The sequence below is a fragment of the Hibiscus syriacus genome, unplaced genomic scaffold (assembly GCF_006381635.1).
Source record: "Hibiscus syriacus cultivar Baekdansim isolate YM2019G1 unplaced genomic scaffold, ASM638163v2 tig00110478_pilon, whole genome shotgun sequence".
NCBI classification, from domain to species: Eukaryota; Viridiplantae; Streptophyta; class Magnoliopsida; order Malvales; family Malvaceae; genus Hibiscus; species Hibiscus syriacus.
Genome location: NW_024062755.1, coordinates 572,405 through 593,430, shown reverse-complemented (window position 1 = coordinate 593,430; position 21,026 = coordinate 572,405). Strand labels below are relative to the sequence as shown.

The 21,026-nt window shown below is 35.4% G+C and overlaps 1 protein-coding gene across 1 annotated transcript; it reads right to left on the bottom strand.

Annotated features, from left to right (window-relative positions):
- Window positions 1–1,793: 1,793 nt before the first annotated feature.
- LOC120128278 (clathrin interactor EPSIN 2-like) lies at window positions 1,794–15,060 on the bottom strand. The gene is made up of 14 exons (XM_039145985.1): window positions 14,963–15,060; window positions 14,415–14,484; window positions 14,145–14,196; window positions 13,072–13,151; window positions 12,912–12,990; window positions 12,582–12,665; window positions 12,331–12,476; window positions 11,302–11,640; window positions 4,822–4,863; window positions 4,548–4,640; window positions 4,302–4,459; window positions 3,723–3,934; window positions 2,701–3,586; window positions 1,794–2,612 (listed from the first exon to the last, which is right to left on the bottom strand). Exons 2-14 carry the CDS (start codon window positions 14,447–14,449, stop codon window positions 2,122–2,124), a joined length of 2,697 nt encoding a protein of 898 aa, XP_039001916.1. The 5' UTR covers window positions 14,450–14,484; window positions 14,963–15,060; the 3' UTR covers window positions 1,794–2,121.
- Window positions 15,061–21,026: the final 5,966 nt, after the last annotated feature.

Below are 21,026 nucleotides of genomic sequence, written 5' to 3'. Positions count from 1 at the left end.
TGCAAGATCTGTCAGGTAACTCCACGGAGAGGACTTGTATATGGTTGTTCACCTTGTAAGTTTGTTGTTCATATTGAATGTGTATCACAATGTCTTGCTCCTATCATCGAATCTGTGCATCATGAACATCCGTTCCATCTGTTTCCGAGACAAGCACCGTTCTTTTGTGATGCATGTGGTACAGGAGGAGCTTACTCTGCCTATATATGTTGTACATGCAACATCATAGTCCATAAAAGGTGCACTTTACTACCACACATCATCAAGAGCAAGTGGCATGATCATTGCATCTTTCACAAATATTTCCTTCTAGATGATTATAAAAGTTCAGACTGCATTATTTGTCATGAGGAGGTCGATCCGGAGCATGGGAGTTATTGTTTTTTTTTTTTTGGAGTTATTGTTGTTCATACTGCAATGTTACATTCCATGTAAATTGCGTGACAAAGGACGAATATTCATTTTTTATATTTCCATTGGAAGATGAATATGAAATATCCAATGAAAGTTCAATAACTGTTTTGGAGAGGAATGATGCTGGAGAAGCTACAAAAATAAAACATTTCATGCACGATCATAATCTAATGTCAAGTCCCCCTGTTCGAGGGTGTGAAAATATTTGTGATGGGTGTATGTTGCCTATCTCAGATTCATTTTACCATTGTTCAGAATGTGTTTTTTTTCTTCACAGAGTTTGCGCTGAATTACCTCGGAAAAAGCATGTATGGCATCATAATTGTCGAAAACCTCTCGTCCTTATTTCAAACAAAGTTTTCAAGTGTGAAGAATGTCGCCAGGTGTGTAACGCCTTTGCTTATGAATGTTGTGGATGTGCGGAAAAGGTATGTCTCCGATGTGTGATTACTCTTACTCCTGGTGTTCAAACATGTCCGAAACATGAGCACCCCCTCTTTTTCTATCGGAAGTACAAAGGGCGTTGCAATGCATGTGGCTGTACTACATGGGGTGCATTTCGTTGTAAGGAAGGCGATTTTGTATTAGATCATCAATGCTTTTTTCTGCCAATTACAGCTCGTCACAAATGTGATGAGCATTCGCTTTCACTCATTGATCATGATGATAATAGTTATTCCGAAAGTCATTATTGTGATATATGTGAAGAAAAGCGAGATCCGAATTACTGGTTCTATTGTTGTGCAACATGCGATACTTCTGCCCATGTCGTGTGTGTTCTTGGAGAATATCCATTTATTAAAGTCGGGAGCATATACAAAGATGTGTATCATCCGCACCCGCTCACCTTTGTCAAGAAGAGTTACTACTATCCTGATTGCAATGAATGTGGTAAGCCTTGTGAAGATTTGGCTCTCGAATGCCCAGAATCTGGATGCAATTATATCATCCACTGGGATTGTGTAGAATCTTTTATGAGGTTTTTGAGGATATTATTCGGAACTAATCATACCTGAAAACCAGCCCTTTTCTTTTACAAGAAAACTGAAGACTGGAAAACATGGTTTGGTCCTAGTCATGTTGCTCGTAACATTCGTCGTTGTAATTTGGTTTTTCAAACTTTTTAAGTTCTAATTAGCTTCTCATTATGTGTTTGTTTAGTAGGAAAGTAATGTGAGCTATCATTAAGAACTTATTCTATTTGGTTCTTTCTTTTGCAAATTTCAAGTGCTGATTGCACTGCTTTGGTTACTTTTATTTTATTTGAAAAGGACATGATTTCTTTCATGTTTTTTCAACAAGGAAATGTCTTTAAATACTATATTCTGTAGTATATAAATATATCATATGAAAGAATGAGAAGGCAGTGATAATAATAATAATAATAATAATAATAATAATAATAAAGCAAACGTGAGAAATACACAATTTCACAACAGCTCAAACCAGGCATTGGACCAATAGGACTCAGAATGGTCCAAAGAGTGCAATAGCTTAAGCAAGAATGAGAAAAATAATACAAGCATCATTGGATCCCATCAGGCCACTGCCAAGACAATTTTGCGGGACTACAAAACTACAGCTTCTACTCGGGGGATTCGAATGGAGACATCTAAGGTTTAGCTATATTTCAATCTCTTTTAACTCTGTTATATCACAAGCTTCGTATGTAACTTCCTTTTACACGTCGGGAATGGTAACTCGTTCTTATTGGTATCCGCCACCGTATGGCTGTTGAGAATAGCCACCGGAACCCATCATAGGGTTATAACCCCCAGGCATTCCAGCTTGTGGTTGCATGTAGGGTCTTTGCCCCATTCCCATATTCATCCTCATTCCCGGATTCATGCCCACGTTGTTCATCCCCATTCCAGGATTCATGCCCATGTTGTTCATCCCCATTCCCATGCCCATAGATTGTTGATTCATACCACCATAACCTCCCCCCATGCCCATGCCTCCAGCTGGTCCAAAACCCATTCCCATACCCATCCTACTCATACCTGAACCCGCCATAGGATTTGCTGGAGTTCTAAGACTGCTAGCACCAGAACGACCAATTCCAGAACCTGATCCCATAGCCTTACCCATGGTGACTGTAGATGTTACCGCATTTGGGGCGGGTTTTTCCATCCTCTTTTCTTTCCGATTAAGAGCATCAAAGTCCACTCCAATATCAGCCAACGGATTTGTTTTAGCTGCATACAGAAATAAAAAGGAAGTTAGTGCATGTGGAAAGGATCTACTGCATGAGATTTTTTTTACAAAGGAATAATTAATACTTACGTCCAGATATATTCAGATTGACTAGTCCTCTGCTCAATGTATCAGCCCAAACTGCCGACTTCATCTCAAATTTATCCTTCGATGGTTCTGAAACTGGAACTATAGCAAGTGCTCCTGCCGACGGAGTAACTGTCTGTGGTGCCATTGAAGGCTTTGAGCCTGGTTGTGAAATTAAGCCACCCAGGAGATCATTGTTATTTTGAGGTTGAGCAGACTTGTGTGAACTGACAGGAGCATTAGAACCTATCCGAGAGTTGAAGCTCCCATTGCTGCTTTGGGCAGCAGATTCAAGTATCTGAGGGGCCATAGACACGGTCTGTGGGTTAAAATTACCATATGAATTATTCGAATTTGGTTGCATGGTTTGGGCATATGGATTAGCGTTTGGCTGTGCAGGTTGACCATATGGATTAGCATTTGGCTGTGCAGGTTGACCATATGGATTAGCATTTGGCTGTGAGGGTTGGCCATAGGGATTAGCACCGGGTTGTGGCGGTTGGCTATAAGGATAAACACTTGGCTGCACAGATTGGCCATATGTGCTAGCACTCGGCTGTGCAGGTCCAGAAGGTGGAAAAATATCCGCCAGTGAATTATTTTCCTGATTTGGAGTTGACAATTCCTGAGGCAGAAACTGAGGATTTGTTGATGGAGGTTGTACGGTGGAGACACCAGGTGCAGAGTAAGCATTGGCAGAGAATGAATCCCCAAAGTTGAAGTTGGTAACTGTCTCAGAATTTGCAGAAGGTAGCTGAGGAGCTACTGCATTTTGGTTTGTTGCAGATTGGAAAGTAGGCATGGAAGTAGAAATTTGTTGCGCAGCTGGGGCAGCATCAGTTGAAGGGACAGCTTTAAAAGGATTATCACCGAATGGATCATCAAAACCCTGAATTTAGAAAATACAAATTGAAGTCCACTGGAATCAGAACAAAGAAAAAATTCAGAGTAGATAAGGGAGAGACAGGAAAGAGGAAATACAGCAAAATTTTTAACAAGACCAGCAATTATATGAACCATATTACCTGATTTCCAAAATTAGATGCCGACTGATTAGCAGCAAAGGTGGGCAAAGCATCGGAGTTTGCATGGGCATCAGACTCGGTAGCAAGGTTTTCAGGTGTAACTGGCACGATAGCAAATGAATCAGACAGAGCGTCCAGCAAATCCATTTCAACATTGGTTGAAGCAGTGGGAACATCAGGAGCAGGGACAGCTGCAGCAGTAGTTGGAGCAGCTGCAATTGATGAGAGAAATAGATGAAAAATTAATTCTAGTTATAAGGGACAAGTCACCAAATAGTCTTTATGTCAAGAAATAAACATTTTACACAGAAGAAAATATACTAAAACCTACCACATGAAAAATGAATAAAGATAATAATAAAATGGAATGTGAAGCAACAGAGCATGTCAAACTATATATTTGGACAACTCAGAAAAATACACTTTCCAGGATATGTGATGACAAAAGAACAGCACATCAAATAAGTTATATAATAGATGAGCAAAAGAGCACAATATTCCTAGTGTGAGACAACTACAACCCATCCATTTAATACCATTGGAACATAAAAACCATGGAATTCATATAGTATTGCATACCTGAAACTGGACCGCGGGGATCAAATTCATCAAATGCCTCCACTTGTTGATTTGGAAGAGAAGCTGAATTACTAAGATCAGGGGCTGCTTGGTTAGGATTATAATTAGGAGGAGGAGGAGAAGCCCCGAGAGCAGCTGCTACAGAAGCTTGGCCAACCCTATCATGAAAGATTTTTTTCAGTATGCACTACCAACCAACACAATTGCAAGCAACATGTCTCTGAAACTTAAGCTGAAAGGAAATACCTTTCACTATGGACAGGACTCTGAGTCTCACTTGCTGCTTCTTCATAACCAGGAGCACCAACATTTTGTTCAGAATGCTTCTGCTCATTCTGCCTGGAAAAAAATATATTTTTTCAGAAATTTTAGAAATAAGAAACCAATAATTACTGTCTAATAAAAATTGATCGACTACAATCTAAGGTTAGCCTAGCTGAATCACGAAGACATTCTTTATGAGATGGCATCCAACAAGTCTAAAATTTAAATTTCAGCAGTTGTAACCTCCTGTGGTTACCTTCCATCCTGAGAGTGATCATCAGCTCTAGCACCGCTGCCCCTGCAGAGAAGATTTTTTTTTTATAAAATAAGGCCTCATTAAAAAACCCCTTCTTATCCTACATGTTACAAACATAACATGAAGGACATTGGAAGGAGGAAAAGAGTGCCTCAAACTTTTATTAATTAGAACAATAATACACCTCCACACCTCAACAGCTAACAACTTCTTACAAAACAGAAAACCATAAATCTGAAAACATAACACACCCTGATACTCCCTAAATAAGAACAATCAAGGCATAACACCTTAACCATTACACAAACCTAAAGATCAGCCTATACCAGCTTTAGCTAATTCATCCGCTTCCCAATTTGCTACTCTCGAGATGAGCCTTGTGATAATACCCTTCCTCTCCACAGTAGAAGCTATATCCCTTACCAAGGAATGAAACAAAGTAGTACTAAGGTTCGGATTATTAATCCACTTCAGAGCATTAGAAGAATTCGATTCCAAAATGATCCTCTGATTTGAAAAGAAATCAGCTTCAACTTCCTCAATAAGAATCAACCCTCTCTTGATCACCAAAAGCTCTGCGAGTAAGGGAGGACCTCCCCCTACCTTCTCTGAAAATGACCCAAGCACCATCCCACTGCCATCTCTAATCAAGCCACCTATTCCACCCTTATCCCAACCTTTGACCATTGCACCATCAACATTAACTTTTAAGAACCCTATCGGAGGAGGACTCCACCTAGAAGAAGGAAGATACCTCTTATTCAGATTGACATGTTGATCTGCTAGTTTTAAATCCCCCATCAAGGAATCGAAATGAAAATGAACATCCTTAACTGATGTTTCAAACCAAGAAACAGTTCTGAAACGTGAAATGAAGAACAACAACGCTGAATCTACCTTCCCATTCTGAAAAATCACCTCATTCCTACATTTTCAAACGGACCACAACACTGCTCTTGAAATAAACTTCCATATATGAGATCGCGGCACTAGGTCATCCCAGGCAATTAAGAAGTCCATCAACGAACCAGGAACCGCAAAGAAAACATTCCATAACTTTAAAAACTTAGCCCACAAATCCCATACCACTTCACAGTGAAGAAACAAATGAGAGACCGACTCATTGTACTTCCTGCACAAAGGGCAGACAGAGTCTTCAACCCCAGAAACTCCTCTCTTCAGCAATTCCTCTTTCACCGCAACTCTATGATGAGCAAGTTGCCAAACAAAAGATTCCACACGTGGTGGAGCTACTCCTTTCCAAACATACCGTTCCCAATTACTTTCTAATTGATCAATACCCTCTCTATCAAAATAAGTCTTCATGCATGATTTTGCTGTAAAACAGCCCTCTCCATTTCCCAACCAAATCCAATAATCTTCCTCTACTAGAGACAAAGAAGAGTTATTCAACAGAGAGATAATTTGCAGCCACTGCTCAACCTCCCAATCCACCAAATTCCTTCTCATTTGAATACCCCAAACCCAACCCGAATCATTATACAATCTGAATTCTGCAACCTTACCCTCTTTGTTAGTCGAAAGAGCAAATAACCTTGGAAAGCTATCTTTTAGAGGAACCGAACCCAACCAAACATCATGCCAAAACTGAACAGTTTCTCCATTTCCAGCCCTAACACACAAATTTCTCCTAAAACAGTCCCCAAATGCATCACTTGAAAATAAGTTCTTAACAACTCCTCTCCAAATCCAAGAAGTACTAGCTGTCCAAGTATTCCGGATCATCAATGAATCAGGATTCATATTGTAAACACAACACACAACTGATTTCCACCAAGAATTTTTCTCTACAGCAAATTTCCACACCCATTTCCCCATAAGAGCCCTGTTTAATAGCAACAGATTCGAAATCCCTAAACCCCCCAACTTCTTTGGCTTACACACCAAATCCCACTTGATCCAATGAATGTTCTTTTTATCTGATGATCCCCCCATAGAAACGATGCATTAATAGAGTTTAGTTTGTTGAGAACACTAATAGGGATCCGAAAAATAGAAAGATAGTGAATTGGAATAGAGCACAACACCGATTTGACCAAGACAGCCCTTCCAGCCTATTTCCTTTGCCCATGAAACTAGTTCCTCCTCCCCCACATTAATTCCAAAAATTCTGCTCTTAGACAGATTCAACGTCAAACCCACCATCAGTTCATAAATTAAAAGCACCCTTCTAATATTCACCAAATCATGAATAGAAGCCTTACTAAAAATTATTAAATCATCCGCAAATTGCAAATGAGATAACATGAAAGAACGATCATTAGAGCCTAATTCAAAACCCGAAAACAGCCCCTTGTTCACTGCTTTTACCAACATTAAATGTAGCAATTCCCCTCCCAAATTGAACAACAAAGAGGATAACGAGCAACCCTGCCTTAGCCCTCTAGTAATGTGAATTTTCTCCGTAGGTGTGCCATTTACCAAAACTAAAATGAAAGCTGTTGAAACACACTTGTACATCCAAGAACTCCATCTAGCTCCAAACCCCATTTTACTCATTATTTTCAGCAAGATCCTTCAATCAACCGTATCAAAAGCTCTTTTGAAATCCACCTTAAAAACAACTCCCTTCAATCATTTTTTCCTCCAACAATCAATACCTTCATTTGCTATAAACGAGCAACCTAAAATGTGCCTCCCCGGTATAAATGCGAACTGTGAAGGACTAATAACTTCATTAATGCATAAGCTTAACCTTCTAGCCAGAACTTTTGAGAGAATTTTGTAGAAACCCCCAACTAGACTAATAGGCCTAAAGTCTTCAAGCCCCTCCGGATTGCCCCTCTTGGGAATAAGAGAGGAAAGAATGATTGGTTTCTATGTCCCATTCCTTTCCCTCATAAAATTCTTTAAAAAACAGCAGCAAAACTTCCTTCAGACTTGACCAAAACTTCTTAAAAAAACCTAAATTCAGTCCATCCGGGCCAGGTGCTTTATTACAATCCGAATTAGCGATTACACCCCAAATTTCCTCTTCAGCAAAAGGCTTCTCGAGTGCCATACTCTGCTGATTCGATAGCTGTAAAAAATCCAAGTCCATCTCCTCAACTTCCAATGTATTTTCCTGATTAAACAACCCCTTGAAAAAGTGCACCACCGAAGCTTTAATTAATTTTGGATCTGAAATGTCTTCATTATCTACTTTGATGGATTTGATACCATTTCTCCTACCTCTACCTCTTGCACACTGGTGGAAAAATCTAGTGTTCTTATCCCCATTCAAACTCCACTTCAATCTTGACTTTTGAAGCCAAATCAGTTCATCTTTTTTATACAAGTCCCACAGCTCTTTCTTTGCTTCCACTAGGTTCTTCATAGACACCATGGAGAGACCTTGTTGCATATTAAGTTCCATCTCCTGAATTTCTTTCTCCAACCTATTTATTCTCCCAGGGATCTCAAGATAACCCTTCCCAGACCAATTCTTCACTGCATCCTGTACTCCTTTTAGTACACTAGAGATTGGTTGTCTATTCTCCACGTTACAAAGCTTGACCAGTTCTCCCTCCATCATCCTACAAAATCCATCTTCTTCTAAGACATAATTAAACAATTTGAACGGTTTAGGGCCCCAATTCTAGCCCCTATTTTCCAGCAAGATGCTGTTATGATCTGAAACAGACCTTTCAAGGAGTCTTTGAGGTATCATAGGGAACAATGATAAAAATCTTTGATCCACTAGGAATCGATCAAGCCTCTCATAAGTTGGGATATCCCTATTGTTACACCATGTAAATCGACCTCCAACCAAAGGCAAATCCAATAAATTAGCTTTGCTCATAAAATCTTTGAAAGCAAACATTGTAACTAAGTTCACTGCACCTCCAATCTTCTCATCCTGTGACATTACAACATTGAAGTCTCCTCCGAGACACACTGGACAGTCTATATTCTCTAAGAATGATAATAGCTACCCGAAAAACGCCTCTTTTTCTGAATCGACACTCGGACCGTACACATTTATGAACCAACAGGATCCTTGTAACTCAGCAATAATACCCTTAACTGCTACAAACCTCCTATGAATGATCTCCTCTATAACCTTACACTCTTTTTCATTCCATAAAGTAATCATACCTCCAGCATAACCTACAGCTGCTGAAACTGCCGAAGCTGTCAACAAATTACCACCCATTTTCCTCACTACCAGCGGAGTCAACACTTCCATTTTCGATTCCTGAATGAATAGAATTAAAGGCTTTCTCTCCTTAACAACCCTCCTTACAGCTCTAGCCTTTATCCTCTTACCCAAACCTCTAACATTCCAAGACAGTAAATTCCAAGACAGTAAATTCCAACTAGTCATCTATATCCAGTCATAACCTTGAAATCCATCACCCCTTAATTTCCCCCATGCGCTCCTCTCCCCTTAACCAATGGATTTGCTTTGTTCATAAAAGCTTTTTCCCCCCTCTAAATGAAATCCCTAACAATTTACTTACATTCCAGCTCTCCAATGCCTTTGCCCCATCCCCCTCCTCATTTCTATATTCATATTTCGAACTTGTACCTAAACAGCTCCTAGTTCCCCTCAACCTAGATCTTGAATAAACATATTTATATTTGCCCCTTCCCATTCTACTCCCAGGTACAGTCCCCAAATTCCTGTAAGAAGACAAGAAAACAGACCCCACCTGCACTGGAGTTTGACAATGCACAACATTATTTTATGTTGTTTCAAAACATCCCTTGCTTAATCTCTCCTCCTCTTGATCCAGCCCACTCCTCAAATGTATATCCGGGCCCCTAATAAGCCCATTTCCGCGGTCAACTTTTTCATGCTCTATGGGAACACCTCCCAGACTTTTCCCATTTTCTCTCCCTTCATTAACTTCTTCCGACTTTTCCTGCTGTATGGAGACATCCCCTACTTCTGTCACATTTTTGCACAAGACAAAAGTATTTTCCATACCTATGTTTAAATTCAAACCTCCCTCGGTAGTTGTGTTTTTGTCTTGTTGAGAACTTCTAATCCAATACTCAATCCTAGTCTGGGGTTCTGACAACTCTTGTACTCTTGTACTCCCACCTGCTCTTCTTGCCTATTCTGCACATCTTCCTTGCTCCAATCCGAAGAGCTTTCCTCCCATGGTTCCTCTGCAACTTCTTCTACCTCCATATCTGTTAATTATGGGAAAAAATTCTCAGCACCAACAACTTTAATTTTAATCATGAATTTTCTCCCATACGTAGTGATGACTGTTATGGAATGTCATATGGACTCTCAACCCTTAGTAACAATTGTGCCACTCTGCAATCCACTCTATGTGCAGTTTGATCTTGGATTTTTACTACCTTGCCCCATCTGGATGCTAAGCTAGAAAAGAACGGGACCGACCAACAATTTAATAGGACACCAATCATTGAAATTGCACAATAAGCTAATGGAATGCCCCCCTCCTCTACCATTGGCTCCAATATTTCAAACCAGAACATCAGGGCTTCCCATTTTTCTTCCATTGCAATCCTTCTCTCTTCAACCGACTGAAACACTACCAGACACGCATTCTTCGCATATCCCCACCTTATCACCTTAACTTTGAAGCCCTCATTTCGTAAGGCTTTCTGCACAAATTCTACTTCAAAAATATCTTTGCAAATGCCATTAAGTGAAGATTTCAACCATAATCTCTCTTCCATTGGGATAAAGACTTCCAAAGATTTCTTCTCTTCCTTAGTATTCCTTTGACTGCTTATTTGATGACCCTCTGGAACTTTTTTCACCCCAACCACCGTGTCTCTATAAGTCCTTCCATCAAGGAACTTGCTCATTCGTTCCATTTTCTCTTTCCCTTGTGCTGGAGAAGTCAATCTTCTGCCCTTCAACTCTCCTATTTCTACCTTTTTGAAGCCCTCCTCACTAGCCCCTTCACGACTCTTCATCTCAGATAACTTGTCATATTTAGCTACTGATACAGAAATTATCTTCCCGGCAATCCTGACATTATTCATCTTCTCCACCGCATTGCACAGATCCTTCTTGCTTGCAAAATGGACAAATGCAAACGTACAATCCTTGTATTTCTGTCTGTTGTTAATAAAAGGAATAAACACCCTAATAACTTTTCCATGATAACTAAAATGTTCCCCTAATGTTCTTCTGCTCACTCTCCTACTAAGATTATCAACGAACGCAGACCAAGAACCCCCTCCAAGAACCTCTCCATCTTTGCCATCAGAATATCTGCTACTTGGTGAAGTGACATCCAAGCACATTTGGATAGAAAAATTCCAAGAGAAGTTGCCAAGTAAACACACCATTTAAGAATCCTAATCTAGTGCAACAGAAAGTACCAATATCACCTTGAATTTTGAATTATTTCCATGACATACAAAAAGAAGCGCGAAAAATACTTCCAACAGAAAATTATGACATGGTTAACATAATTGAATCAACGATATTAATGTTTCGTAAAAGAACATAACAATATAAAGGCATCAACGTAAATATGTGCATACCGAGAAGAAGCACCATCCTCATCAAAAGCATGGTCTCTATCAGAGCTTCTAGATCTTGTGCCATATTGATAATCATCAACACTTCTACTTCTACCACGGTAGTCATCATCCCTGTAACCATCTCTGCTGTTGCGGTCTTCATAATCTCTACCATAACGATCTCCATCGCGACTGTTTGAATCCCCATATCTGCCATACCGATCATCATCTCTGTAGCCATACTCCCGGTCTCTTCCATAACCATTCTGATCATCATAATCTCTGTTTCCATAATCATATCTGTCACCATATCCCCCTGAACCTGGTCTATACATTCCACCAGTTGATGTATTCCGAAACCTGTAGAGAAAAAAATAATACATTATGGCATCCCCATTAGTTTATATTCACATATCAAGGATAAAACTCCGAAGCAATATCTTTAACTAACTACTAATGGGAGAAGAAAAGTAATCTTACAGATCCCACTGATCATGAGCAAGAAATGTTACTAGAACCTATATAAATGGAACTCAATAGAGAAGAAGCTAGATTAAGCGTAAACCTTTTCTATTTGACTCAAGAAAGAAAGAAAAAAAGGATGTCAACCAGTAAATAGATGAACAAGAAATATCCCACAATTAATAGCAAGAATGCAAAAATACAGCTGCACCTTTGGAGAGAAAAACCACTTTAATCATTCTCAATGAAAGTGCATCCACACTTCTCTCACTGCTATAGGAACAACATATACCACATAACACATTAAGTCTCATACCAAAGAGAAAGTGCATCCGCATATGTGCATGCTCAAGCATACATGTACTTGTCAAGTTGAAAGTAATGTAGGCTCTTGCAGAGATGTACTTTAATGTTGAAAGCACAAAGGTAAATACGATTGATAAGCATGGAGATGAATTTATGTTAAAAGCAGAATAGAACCAAAAGAAGCACCAATATTTTTCAATGCTAGTGCTAAAACATTTTTATTTGGGAGGATGATTGAATAAAACAACAATATTAAATCATAAAGGAAGTTTGCCGACTCACTTGTCCATGTTAGCTGCAGCCTTTTGTCTTACTTCAATTATTCTTTCTTTATCATTTACTAGGGCCACAAGGCTCTGAGATTTTTTTCTGACATTGTTACCTTGGTCCCTTCCACTGGAATCAATATACTGAAAATTGGACAAGGTCTGTAACGCGGAAAGAAATATTTAAATAGACTGAAACATGTAAATACAGCAAGCAGCAGATTGTATCATCAATAGTGTCATATAGAATTCAGAAACAGAAATTACCGATACTTGATACGAATGTTCTCTTATGTCATCTATGACTCGCTCTGATCCATTAGCAACAAGGTATTCTAGAACTGTCAGAGCCTGAAGCTCAATAAAGCAAAAGCCTTAGTACATTGGTACAGTTTATTTAGGGGGAACGTTGAAGAAACATAAAATATATACAGATAACGAGAGGAGAGAAATGTAGTACACAAGATGGTTTCAAAATTGAAGATGGAAATTTAGTAAAATGATAAATGCAAGCAATTAAATGAGATTTTCATACAATCTCTTTTACATGTTGCAGAGGAAAGAAATTGATAATGAATACAACTAAAATTTTCTGACCTTGTAAACATGACGCCAATTCTTTCCAGTGTCACTTAGACGTTTCCAGATTACTGTCATGATCATCTGATACTCATGACTGCATGAATATTTAAAAGAAAATGAGTTTCCCTGTAACATGTATAGAATGACAATCATACATAACTTGCCGCAAGCTTACTAGTTTCTTGTAGCCATTGCAATATCTGCAAGAAGTGATCCATGAGGACCCCAGGGCTCATTACTGGTGGCATCAAGAACCTGAAAGCCAAAAAGAAAAAGAATATTATTTCATAAGGATAAATTAAATTTTAATAGTATTACATATAACATTAGAGATCATTTTTGTTCAAGAATACTATATTTATTGAAGTTAAATACTTCTACGTACGATCTCCTACTTACCAAAAGGACAAAAAAGAAGTATGAAGAAAGTAGTTTGCAAACAATATGTTATATCAAGATTCAGCTCAACCAGCATCTTAGGCACTACCAAATTTGATAAGACATTCATAGGAAAAATAGCGATCTTTTAGCAAATTTAGAAACTTTACAATTAGTTCTCTGAAACATTCAAACAAACAACCAAACTAGCCTGTGACTGGCAGCCACAGGATGTAAAGAACAGAGGTCGATGAACTACTCTCCCAAACCGAATTAGCCGCTTGTCCAAATTATACTGTTCTGACCCCATTCCTTATAGTACTTGGTATCATATATAGGCCTTTGATCGGTATGAAACTACCCCTCGTATATTAAATATCAATTGGGCTACAAATCCAAAGACTTGATTAATTTAAATTAGTTCGCACGCCTATGTGCACCAACTCTTCACTTTTCATGGAGTACAGGTGTACAACAACTGTGTCTAATGCATACACGAATATAGGTATGGGGAAATGACCCTCCATGGACCCTCCAAATACATGGAAAACTAAGAAAAAATTAACATAACAATGTTAGACATAACCATATTGTATCCAACACTCACAACCAAGCCCAAGTAATATAATGTCACACTTTGTTCTCCTCACTTTCTTCCATCCCATTACTAGAACATGAAAATTATAAAATCACAATAGCACTTCAATAGTAATGCTAAATATCCCCAACCTTTTAGTATCTAAATCTGGAATCAGATATCCGGATAGTCTATTAAACCCCCTTGCCTACCAATCATTGACACTTATAATCATGCAACAATTGCCTTTTAAGTACTCAAATGAACAGTTAACTTTCTAGAGTATCTCATACCTTCTGCTCTATTCCAGGAACTTTAAGAACCTTCTTATTAACCTCTCTCTTGCTGCAAGAAGATGGAACAAAAGATCATTTAGCAACTAGTTACAGCAAATACCAATAAACAGGAATACCAAAATTTGATTCAAAAGCAACTAAACTGGCAGTAATCATCATTCGTAGATAATTATACGACCAAATTATTTCTTTAAACTATTAGATATTTGAAGAAAAAAATCAACTACGACATCATATAAGGGAATTCGTATCTAGTAATACACTTACAGTTCTCTAACAGTTTGACCGATAGCCTTCTTCATCCTCGCCTGAGTTCGAAATGAAGCAGCCTAACACACTAAAGAAGAAGGGGGGGGGGGGGAAGAAAGCTTAGACCATTTCAGACATACAAATGAATATAATTAAATACATCTAGACAAGTTCAAATCGTTACAAAGAAAAGTCAAAGAACTCAAAAGCGAAAAATTGAAGACCAATTACAGGGAATATAATGACATCTGTCATAGATATCTCGGTTTTTGAGTAATCCAAATTATCCCTAAATCTTCAAATTAAGAATCTTTTGCAAAGAAGAGCAACAGATAAATAAATATGAATATGAAATTTTCAGAACAATTATGAATTCAAAAAACAAAAATCTACCAGAACGAGGTGAAATTTAGCTGGATTTAGATAAATGAAAATTAGATCTATAAAAATAAGAAATCAAACGAAACTACAAATTCAAAAAAAAAGAATCAGATCTGAACGAGAGTGAAATAGAGAACGATAACTAAAAAGAGAGAGAGAGAGAGAGAGAGAAGAGAAATCTTAACCTGATTGAATCGAGAATAAAAATTGAAGATTCAACGGCAAAGAAATTGAATGAAATCGATCGTCGCTGTTAGAGCGAGGAAAAAAATGGGAATTTTCAATAGAAAATTATGCGACGAAGTCCTTTATTCACATTAGCGGTTGAGAAAATAAAAGAAAGAAAAAGAAAAAGAAAAGTAGTAATTCCAAAAGTTCAAAACTACCCCTTTTATTCAAATTATTAATTAGTTTTTAAGAAACTAGAATTAATCTTAAAAATGAATATTAAATATTTATAAGTTGGACCGGATAATAATTTTTCTATAATTTAATTGATTTATATTTGTATTCATATAAATATATATTTTCATAGTATATTGTACGTGTTTTTTAGATAAATTTTACATAATGTTTTTATATTTTAATTTTTCCCTTTCATTTTTTCCGGACTTTTAAAAATTTTAATTATTTTTTTATCACGACAGCAAAAGGTACTTCTTATCACGATGATAAAAGATATTATCTGTCAAACATGTGTCTAATGTGATATATTTTTATCAAAAAAATATCAATTCAAAAATAAATTTACAATAAAAATTAATTTTAAATTTTTTTATGACATTTCAGTAAAAAATCCAAAATTAATGTAAAATGAAATATTGCAAATAAATAAAAAAATTCAAAGCGTTATATTGATTTAAAATATTTTATTTTTTAACTATTAATTTTTTGAGTGGTTAAGATGTCATTTGATATTTTAAATTATATTTTAAGGTAATTTACAAAAACATTATGAAAGTAATGATTGAAGCTGTAATAATTTGTATATTTATATTTTTTTATAATTTTGATTTTTCATATTTATTTATTTTTTAAAAATTATGTACCATCATCAATCAGTAATTAATTATATTTTAATTTTAATATTTTATGTATAAATTTTTTTCTCATTTATCCATTAATAATATCTTAATAGACCCCATTTTGTAATTTCACAAGATAAAAATTATAAGAATGACAGCTCAACTTACACAAAATAGAACTTTTTAATTAAAACTAATGCATTGTAGTATTTTATTCTTTATTTTAAAAGAAGAATCTCATAATGCAAAGCTTTTCCTCCGCATATCGAGTTGTAATAATAGTGGGAAGATGCTTTAGAGGAATATATACGCCTTTACTCTCCCACCTGCTTTTTTATTTATTATTATTATTACTTTTTATGTTCCCTATTTTCACCCACAATCATTATTAATCCACTTAAATTTAAATTTTATTTAAGTAAAATTAATTATTTTATTTTACTCTTGAATATACTGGTATCTTCTAATTAAATAAGAAATTTTATATTAACCGTTTAAGTGGTAAGTAGTTTGATATCGCTTAAGTAGATATCAAATTCGAGTCTTTGTGTATGTAAAAAAATCTTCGCTAGGAAACTCACACATTAAAGTCAAGTGTATGACCCAGATTGATCTGAATTAATTTAGATAAGACTTTGAGAACCGAGAAGACAACCAACAAAAAATAATATGAAATTTTATATTTCTATTAATTTCTAGTATAAATTTTTAAAAATTCACACGTTTAATATAAAAATTTATTTTCATCGCGTATATTCAACCACTTTTGTAAATGGTTTTGGTTTATATTTTAAAGTTTAGCTATGGATTCCTCTTATTAATCCATGTGCTTTAATTCTCTTTAAATAGACAAATGATTTTAATATTTTCTCCTTTCCATAATTACACTTGTCAGTGTAAAAGATTGCATGATCTAATTAAAAAAAACTATGTTCAGATTTGAATCAAGTTCGGTTTCATCCATTGGTCAACATTTCTATCATTCAAATCATAATAAAATATTTAAGATTTTATTATTAAATTAAAATTTCTAATTTATTTAAATTTAAATCAAGTCAAATCGAGTTTAAAAATCATCTATTAAAGATTTGATATTTAGATATTCATTAATTGATCGAATGATTAAAAATGACCATGTTATTCTACTTTAAGTGGATTCAAACCAAACATTTATCTCGAAAATATAATACCTCTCGGTTAATAAAAAAAACTTGATATTTAATTAAATTTATTAGTAAAAAAGATATAAATTAGAAAACAGTGTACATATAAAATTAAAAGAGTTGAAAACAGATGCACAAAAGGAATTAATTAATTAATGGCATCAACTTAGCTAGTTCTAGTCTTCCCTTAAGTTCTTTGAATGCCAATTGAGAATAAATGCTTCATTTTTAGGTACAAAAGGGGAATTATTAGAGCATTGTTTTGGACCAAAAGTTCTACACTCCTTTCCAATAGCATCTCATTACTAGCTAATTTAAATCTAAAAGGATTGGAGCATTGTATTTTGATAGCAACTATGGTACTTAAAGATTAGGGTTAAGGTATAATTTACCTTTTGAATTTGATCTTAGGTACCTGGTTGACACTTGAACTTTCTTGGACCCATTTGTCCCTTGAATTTGATGTTAGATACTTAATTGACCCCTAAACTCTTTTTACTCATTTGACTATTTAACTTTGTTTTAAGTAGTTAGTTGATTCTTTAATTTAAAAAAAATCACACACATTAATCTAAAAATATAACCCCGTTTAAATTTTACTTATATGTTACCTTTAATTAATCAACAGATGACACGTGACTTTAAAATGGACTCCTGACCTTGGCCTTAAGTATCTAACTGGTATCTAAGTTTTTTCTAGACCTATTTGATATTTGAATTTTTTCTTTCCTACTTAAAAAATGTTACTTACATTAATTTAAATACCTAACTCCATCAAAAAAAATTATTGATATCTTACATTCAATCAAATAATTGATGAATATGTTTACTTTTAAATATGTGTGGCACCAATTGATTAGTTGGAGGTAACATATCAACGAACCTGTGATGGAGTTAAGTTTTTTTATCAATCTATATGTCAATTTTTAATTTTAAGTACTAAGTAGGTTAGAAAAAAAATATCAAGTACCAAATATGAGTTCATATATCATCTATGTGCTCGAGGCTAAAATTATGAGGTTAACTTTAAAAATATGTGGCATTCATTGGTTGTCTAAAGTCACATATCAATAAATTTTAATATTATTGATTTTTTTATTAATGTATGTGATAATTTTTAGGTTTAGGTATCAACTAAGTGCATAAAATAAAGTTTTAGGAATTAAATGAATAAAAAAAGAAGTTCAGGAGTACATTAAGTAATTAATGTTAACTTCAAATAACAATTAGGTACCTAAAACTAAATTTAAAAGTCAAATTAGTTCAACAACTAAATACTTAAAACCAAGTTCATGAACAAAATATACATGAACTTTAAAGATAATAGTTATTGAACTTACGTTGGTTACGTCCTTCTGACCTATAGTTTTTTTTAGTTATTAATATAGTACGGACTTAAACAATCACTTTTCTTTAGAAAAAACATAATTTACTATTTTTCTTTTAAAATATATATTTGTTATTACTTTATATCATATAATTTTTCTAATTTACTCTTTAATTATTAATTTTATTTTAATCTTATTCAAAATAAAAGTAACGGATAACAACATAACGTATGACACTTTATAATTAGGTATCGATATTTTTTATATTAAAGATCAAAATAATAATTTAAAGGAAAAATTAGAAAAACATGTTTCAATCTCGGATTTTAAATAAATGAATGAAAACCCATTTTGTTTTTTAAAAGAAGTAATTTTGTTATTTTATTACTTCTAGAGAGTTTACAACAAGTTGATTATTTTGAGTAACTATGCTATAAAATATAGATTTTGTTAGGGTGCAGAATGGAATAAAAAAAATATTAGAAGAGAGAAGTAGATAGAAGGTTCGGTTGCTAGTGTATGTCATATCACCGTCATATTTTTTTAAGGTGCACTTGTTTGTGAATATTTTGGCATTTTTACATAAATATCATTAAAAAATAGGGTAAACTAAGTATTTCAATTAGAGAAAATAATCTCAGTGACCAAAAATGTCTTATAATATACGATTTTAACCAACTTTTTTTTGATTTGCCAAAATGACCAACTAAATCGCAATGCGATCGATAATTCGCAACGCGATCTCCGGTATCGCAAATCAGTTTCCAGATTCGCAACGCGATTCTGACTATCGCATTGCGATTTTCCGACTATCGCAATGTGAATATGTTAATCGCAATGCGAATATGTAAATCGCAATGCGAATATGTAAATCGCAATGCGATTATGACTATCGCAATGCGATTCTGACTATCGCAACACGATTCTGACTGTCGCAACACTGAATTTCAAATTCGCAACAGGTTTTAGTTTCGCAACACAAATGTTTTGGGTATATAACTACGCAACAGAAGCAACTCATAACATAAATCCTTAAATCGCAACTCATTCCATCTCCATCTATCACTCTCTCCGGCGACATCCGTTCTTATATCCAACGACATCATTCCCCATCCGGCAACAGGTTTTAGTTTCGCAGCTCGTTTGTTTAGTAAATTAATTTACAATAATGAAATCATCTAATGTTGATCATATTTGGATAGATTTGTGTTTTGGAGGGTCATGGGAGAATGTTCATGGTGTTTTACAATATATGCCTTTACCCATGAATCTTCAACTAAAACTGTCATTAAAAAAGTTAACTTATGAAACTCTAATGTTACGTGTTGCAAATTAATTGAATTTAGAGCCCTTAAGTGGATTTAGGCTATCTTATTAGAGAAAATGTAAAGTTTATTTGTTAACCGACAATGAAGATGTTGAACGATTCATTGCTTACATTAGTGTTTCGCAAGATGATGTTACATTGTATGTTGTTGAACCTAGAAGTAGTGAAGTTGGGTCAGTAGCGGGTAGTAATCAACTAAGTTTTTCAACCCCAGTTTATGGTGCTTAAAATTTAATGGTTCCACCACAATTTCATCACCAAGCAAATTTTGTTTCACCACATTTCCAATACCAAACACAATCTCAAAACCCACAACCTTTCCCTAATCCAAATCTCAATCAACTTTCAGTACCAAATTCCGGTTTTCGTATTAACCAGTTAGACGATGATGAGCCAACAGAAAAAATTGTGAGTACTAGTCGGTATTCGAAATTTGATCTTGGTCAATACCTGAACTTTTATCTTGGTCAATACTCGGATTTTGATGATGTTTTAGAAGAAGAAACAAACCATGCGTGTAATGATTTTGATATTGATCAATACCCGAATTTTGATGATGAAACAGCCGCTGCCGAGGAAGATGTTATTGATGATAATGAGGAGGAAGTTACGACTGTGAATGAACATGTTGAACATCCATTCTGTAATTCATATAACCCTGAAGAAGAAGAAATCCCCGAAGAAAAGTCCCCGAAGAAAATACCACGGGAGTATAACTGGAATATGCCAGAATTACTTCAGATACCGGAAGAAGAGTTGGTAAAAATAGCAGTTGATTGTTACACAAAAATTATTCGTCTTAAGAAAGATGATTGTTTTGATACAAAGGAAGACTTGAAGATAGCTTTGTATACGAAATGTGTGGAAGATGGCTATCAACTAAAAGTTAAGAAATCAAGCAAAGATCGTTTCGAAACAAGGTGTATGATTGACAAAAACTGTACATGGCGTATGATTGTAAAGAGGATAAAAGATTGCGAAATATTTCAAGTTAGGACTTTTATTGATAAACATACATGTTCAAGAACCCAAGTTTTTCCTCACCATAGACAGTCAAACAAAAAGGTGTTGGGTGGTTTTCTGGCTGAGTTAATGTTTTTGAATGGCATGGTATATCGGGGACATGAAATTATGACTGACATGAATGATCGGTTCAAGATTAGTATCTCATATTCCCAAGCTTTGAGAGCCAAATGTTATGCCTTGGAATTGTTGAGAGGGTCACCAGAAGCATCGTTTGCCCAACTGCCGGCTTATTGTCACAATTTAAAGCTGAAAAATCCTGGGTCGGTAACTCATATCAAAACAGATAGAGATGGACACTTTGAGTTGCTGTTTATCACCATTGGTACTGCGGTTAGTAAATCAATATAATTTTGTTGACTCATTTTTGTTAGTTACATGCA